At 41.6% G+C, this 3,694-nt stretch overlaps 1 protein-coding gene across 1 annotated transcript; it reads right to left on the bottom strand.

The window, feature by feature from the left end:
- Positions 1-2,264: 2,264 nt before the first annotated feature.
- Positions 2,265-3,608, bottom strand: LOC112463647. Its single transcript, XM_025030147.1, has one exon. The coding sequence runs from the start codon at positions 3,606-3,608 to the stop codon at positions 2,265-2,267; it is 1,344 nt and encodes a 447-aa protein (XP_024885915.1).
- Positions 3,609-3,694: the final 86 nt, after the last annotated feature.

Here is a 3,694-nt window from a genome sequence, read left to right as displayed (position 1 = left end):
TAACTAGCTAGTTTTGCCAACTATCGTTCACGAATAATAATACCACATTCACCCCTCCCTTCTATAAATCTGTTACATAATCGGACAAATATGCGGGCGGATGTTTTGAACGAACAGGACGCTGTGTTCTATCCAAAATCTCTGAAGACCGTGGTTGTTCATCATTCTTTGCTTCTTCCGGCTTTTCCCCTTGCAGAACGGTTGTTTGATGTTCAGGTGGTTCCACTTCATCCTCGTCTTCGGTTTTTATTTGGATTTCTCCTCGAGGCGCAAGATATCTAGTTGATACCGTAGTTTCTCGACCATCTGGAAGTCTGACGTAAGCATATTCCGGGTTTGCTTCTATTAGTTCTACCTCTTCCACTAACGGGTCATATTTACTGGTACGGACATATTTCTTCATTAAAACTGGTCCAGGTTCAGTTAACCACGTTGGTGTAAAATTCCCATTGAATGATCGGGTGATTAAACATCCGCTCGTGGGGTGTGACATTTGTCGCCGTACAGAGTAGGGATCGGATAGAGTGTAATGCGGAGTCCAGTACTTTTTCCCACTGTTCAGTTTCCTTGTTGTTCGATTTGAGGGCCAGCATGATAGTCTTCCATATTATTCCATTGTATCTTTCCACTTGACCATTTCCTCTAGGGTTGTAAGGAGTTGTTCGACTAGTTGCGATGCCTTGGGATGTCAAAAATGATCTCACTTGGTTCGACATGAATGAAGTTCCTCTGTCTGAATGTATATATGTAGGTGTTCCAAAGATGGAGAAAAGGTGTTTTAAGTGTTTTATCACTGTAGCGGCTGAGACATCCGCACATGGTACAGCAAAAGGAAATCTTGAAAATTCGTCTACAATAGTCAGAATATACTGGTTTCTTGTCCTCGTAGGTAAGGGTCCTTTGAAATCCAGATTTAGTCTCTCAAACGGTGAAGTGGCTTTTATTAATTTTCCTTCAAACTTGTGAAAACGTGGTTTCAATTCCGCACAAATTGGGCACGAGTTTGTGACTTTCTTAACATCTTCCATAGAAAAGGGTAGATTCTTAACACGGACCCAATGATTCAATCGTGTGATACCTGGATGACAAAGTGCAACATGTAATGTCTCGAGGTCCATACTTGTGGTCATAGCCGCACTCATTCTTGAGAAAGCATCTGCCGAAGCGTTTTCGCTCCCAGGACGATAGATTATACTAAATTTGAAACAGGCAAGTTCGAGTCGCCATCTTAATATTTTCTCATTCTTTATCTTGCTGGAGTGTTGTTGGTTAAACATAAATGAGACCGAGCGTTGGTCCGTAATAATTTCGAAGTGACGTCCAATCAGATAATGTCGCCAATAGCGTAAAGATTCTACGATGGCATAAGCTTCTTTCTCTATAGATGAGTGTTGTTGTTCAGATTTATTTAGTGTTCTAGAAAAGAAAGCGACGGGTCGTCCTGTTTGGCTTAGAGTAGCGGCTATGGCGAAGTCAGAAGCATCCGTTTCTACCCTGAGTGGTACATTATTTTGTACAGCAGCTATCGATGCCTTGGCTACGTCATTCTTCAAGCTCTTGAAAGTTGAGGCAGCTTCGTCCGACAATGGAAATGGATTCTTCCCCAGTAAAGGACGCACTCTCTCCGAAAACCTAGGTATCCATTTAGAATAGTGTGAGAGCATGCCTAAAGCTCGCCGTAATGTGGCCGCATCTTCAGGAATTGGTAAATCCATAAGGGGTTGGAGGCGCTTAGGATCAGGCTTAATTGTTTTATTGAAAATTACGTACCCAAGTAAGGTGACAGATCTGACGGAAAACTTGCATTTGTCCTTGTTTAGTGTCAAGTTGTACTTTTCAGCGGCAGCTAGGAAATTCTTTAGATTACGATCATGTTCCTCCTGAGTCTTTCCACCAATTGTAATATCATCCAGGTATGGATACGTACCCTCAAGTTCTTCTTCTTCAACAATCTCGTCCATTGCTCTCTGGAAACAAGCCACTCCATTCGTAGGCCCGAAAGGAATACACAGGAAATGATACAATTTTCCGTTGGCTTCGAAGGCAGTATATTTTCTTTCTGATTCTAAGATTGGCACTTGGTGATAGGCGCTTTTAAGGTCGATGGTGCTGAATACTTCATTCTCAGAGACTTTAGCGATTATATCTTCAATCCTTGGGGCAGGGTAAGCGTCTAGCATTGTAAACCTATTTATAGTTTGAGAGTAATTAATGACCATCCTCTCTTTGTGATTTTCTTCTCTTACTACGAAAGCTTGAGCACGTCACGGTGAATTGCTAGGTTCTATTATTTTATCTTGTAATAGCCTTTTAATTTCTGAAGCTATAAATTGTCTGTCTTTTTTGGAGTGTCTTCTAGATTTAGTTGCTATTGGAGTGCAATCTGGAGTAAGGTTAGCAAAGAGTGACACCGGACGCACCCTCGCAACTGCCACACTGCAAATGTTGAGTGTTGGTCGTTTACCAGAGAAAGCTATGCTTACTGAGGAGTGAGACTGCAGTACATCATGACCAATTATGACATCAGAGCAAAGATCTTTCATTACCAGCATTACAATATTGTTGTATGAGCAGCCTTTCATCTTAAAATTGACTTTGCATTGGCCTGTAATTTCCGTGGATAAAGAAGAGTTGGCCATTGTAATCTTGCCAAAATACGGTAGTACCTTGATATTGCATTTCTTTATAAAAGTATGGTTGATAAAACTTAGAGAGCTTCCAGTATCTATTAAAGCCTTTAATTTAACGCCATTGATTTTTATATCCACTATTGATTTCTTAAGACAGTTTAGAGTAGCAGCAGAGACAGATGCCAGTGTGCCAGCGCTGTCCGCGGATGCAGTAGTATTTGATGCGGGCTGGTAAAGTTTTGATTTACATACTCGTTGATAGTGTCCTTTCTTGCTACACAGTCTACATACAGCATTCCTCGCCGGGCACGACGTCCTAGGATGTCGACTCTCTCCGCAGAAGTAACACCTTTCAGTCTTTGTCACGCCTGCCACAGTTGTATCAAGTGTTACTGAGTCGGGTTTAACTGTATCGTTAATAGCAGCGACCGTAGTAGTGAGTGGTCCAGAGTATGAAGCAGAATGTTGCTCAGCCAGTTCCAGAGCTCGAGCTTGGTCAAAAGCAGCCTCCATAGTAAGCGTTGTATTTTCCAGCAACCTTTGCCGTATACGCGAACAGACCAAACCACTAATAAACGCGTCTCTAATATATTCGTTCTTATTCTGTTCTGCTGTGACGTTCTTAAAATTACAGTCCTTGCTCATTTGTTTCAAGACTTGTAAGTACTGATCTACCGATTCGCCGGCGTGCTGTCGTCTCGTGGCTAAGCAATGCCTGGCATAAATCTCGTTTCTAGGTTTTATATATAATGAATCTAAAACGTCTATGGCTTCTGCAAACGTGCCCGCTTCGCTAATATACTGATACACATTCGGGGCTATATGATTAGTTAATAGTTGACATTTACTTGCTTCTGGAACGTCTTTGATATGGCTCAAGAAATTTGAGAACGTTCGTTTCCAGTGTGTCCATTTCTGATCCGCCGAGATTGAGGTTGGTTCCACGTCGAATCTTTCTGGCTTCAAGAATTTATCCATCCTGTTCTGTTCGCTAAACTATTTGCCTGTTTGTAAAATTGTAGTGTTTATTAACCTTCTTTATTAAGGCTTTTACAAACAGGAAA

Source organism: Temnothorax curvispinosus, unplaced genomic scaffold, assembly GCF_003070985.1.
Source record: "Temnothorax curvispinosus isolate PA1 unplaced genomic scaffold, ASM307098v1 QBEX01013500.1, whole genome shotgun sequence".
Lineage (NCBI taxonomy): Eukaryota > Metazoa > Arthropoda > Insecta > Hymenoptera > Formicidae > Temnothorax > Temnothorax curvispinosus.
This window is presented reverse-complemented; position numbering and strand designations above follow the sequence as displayed.

Coding starts and splice junctions, on each gene's coding strand:
- LOC112463647 (XM_025030147.1), bottom strand. CDS start 3,608: ATGGATAAATTCTTGAAGCCAGAAAGATTCGACGTGGAACCAACCTCA.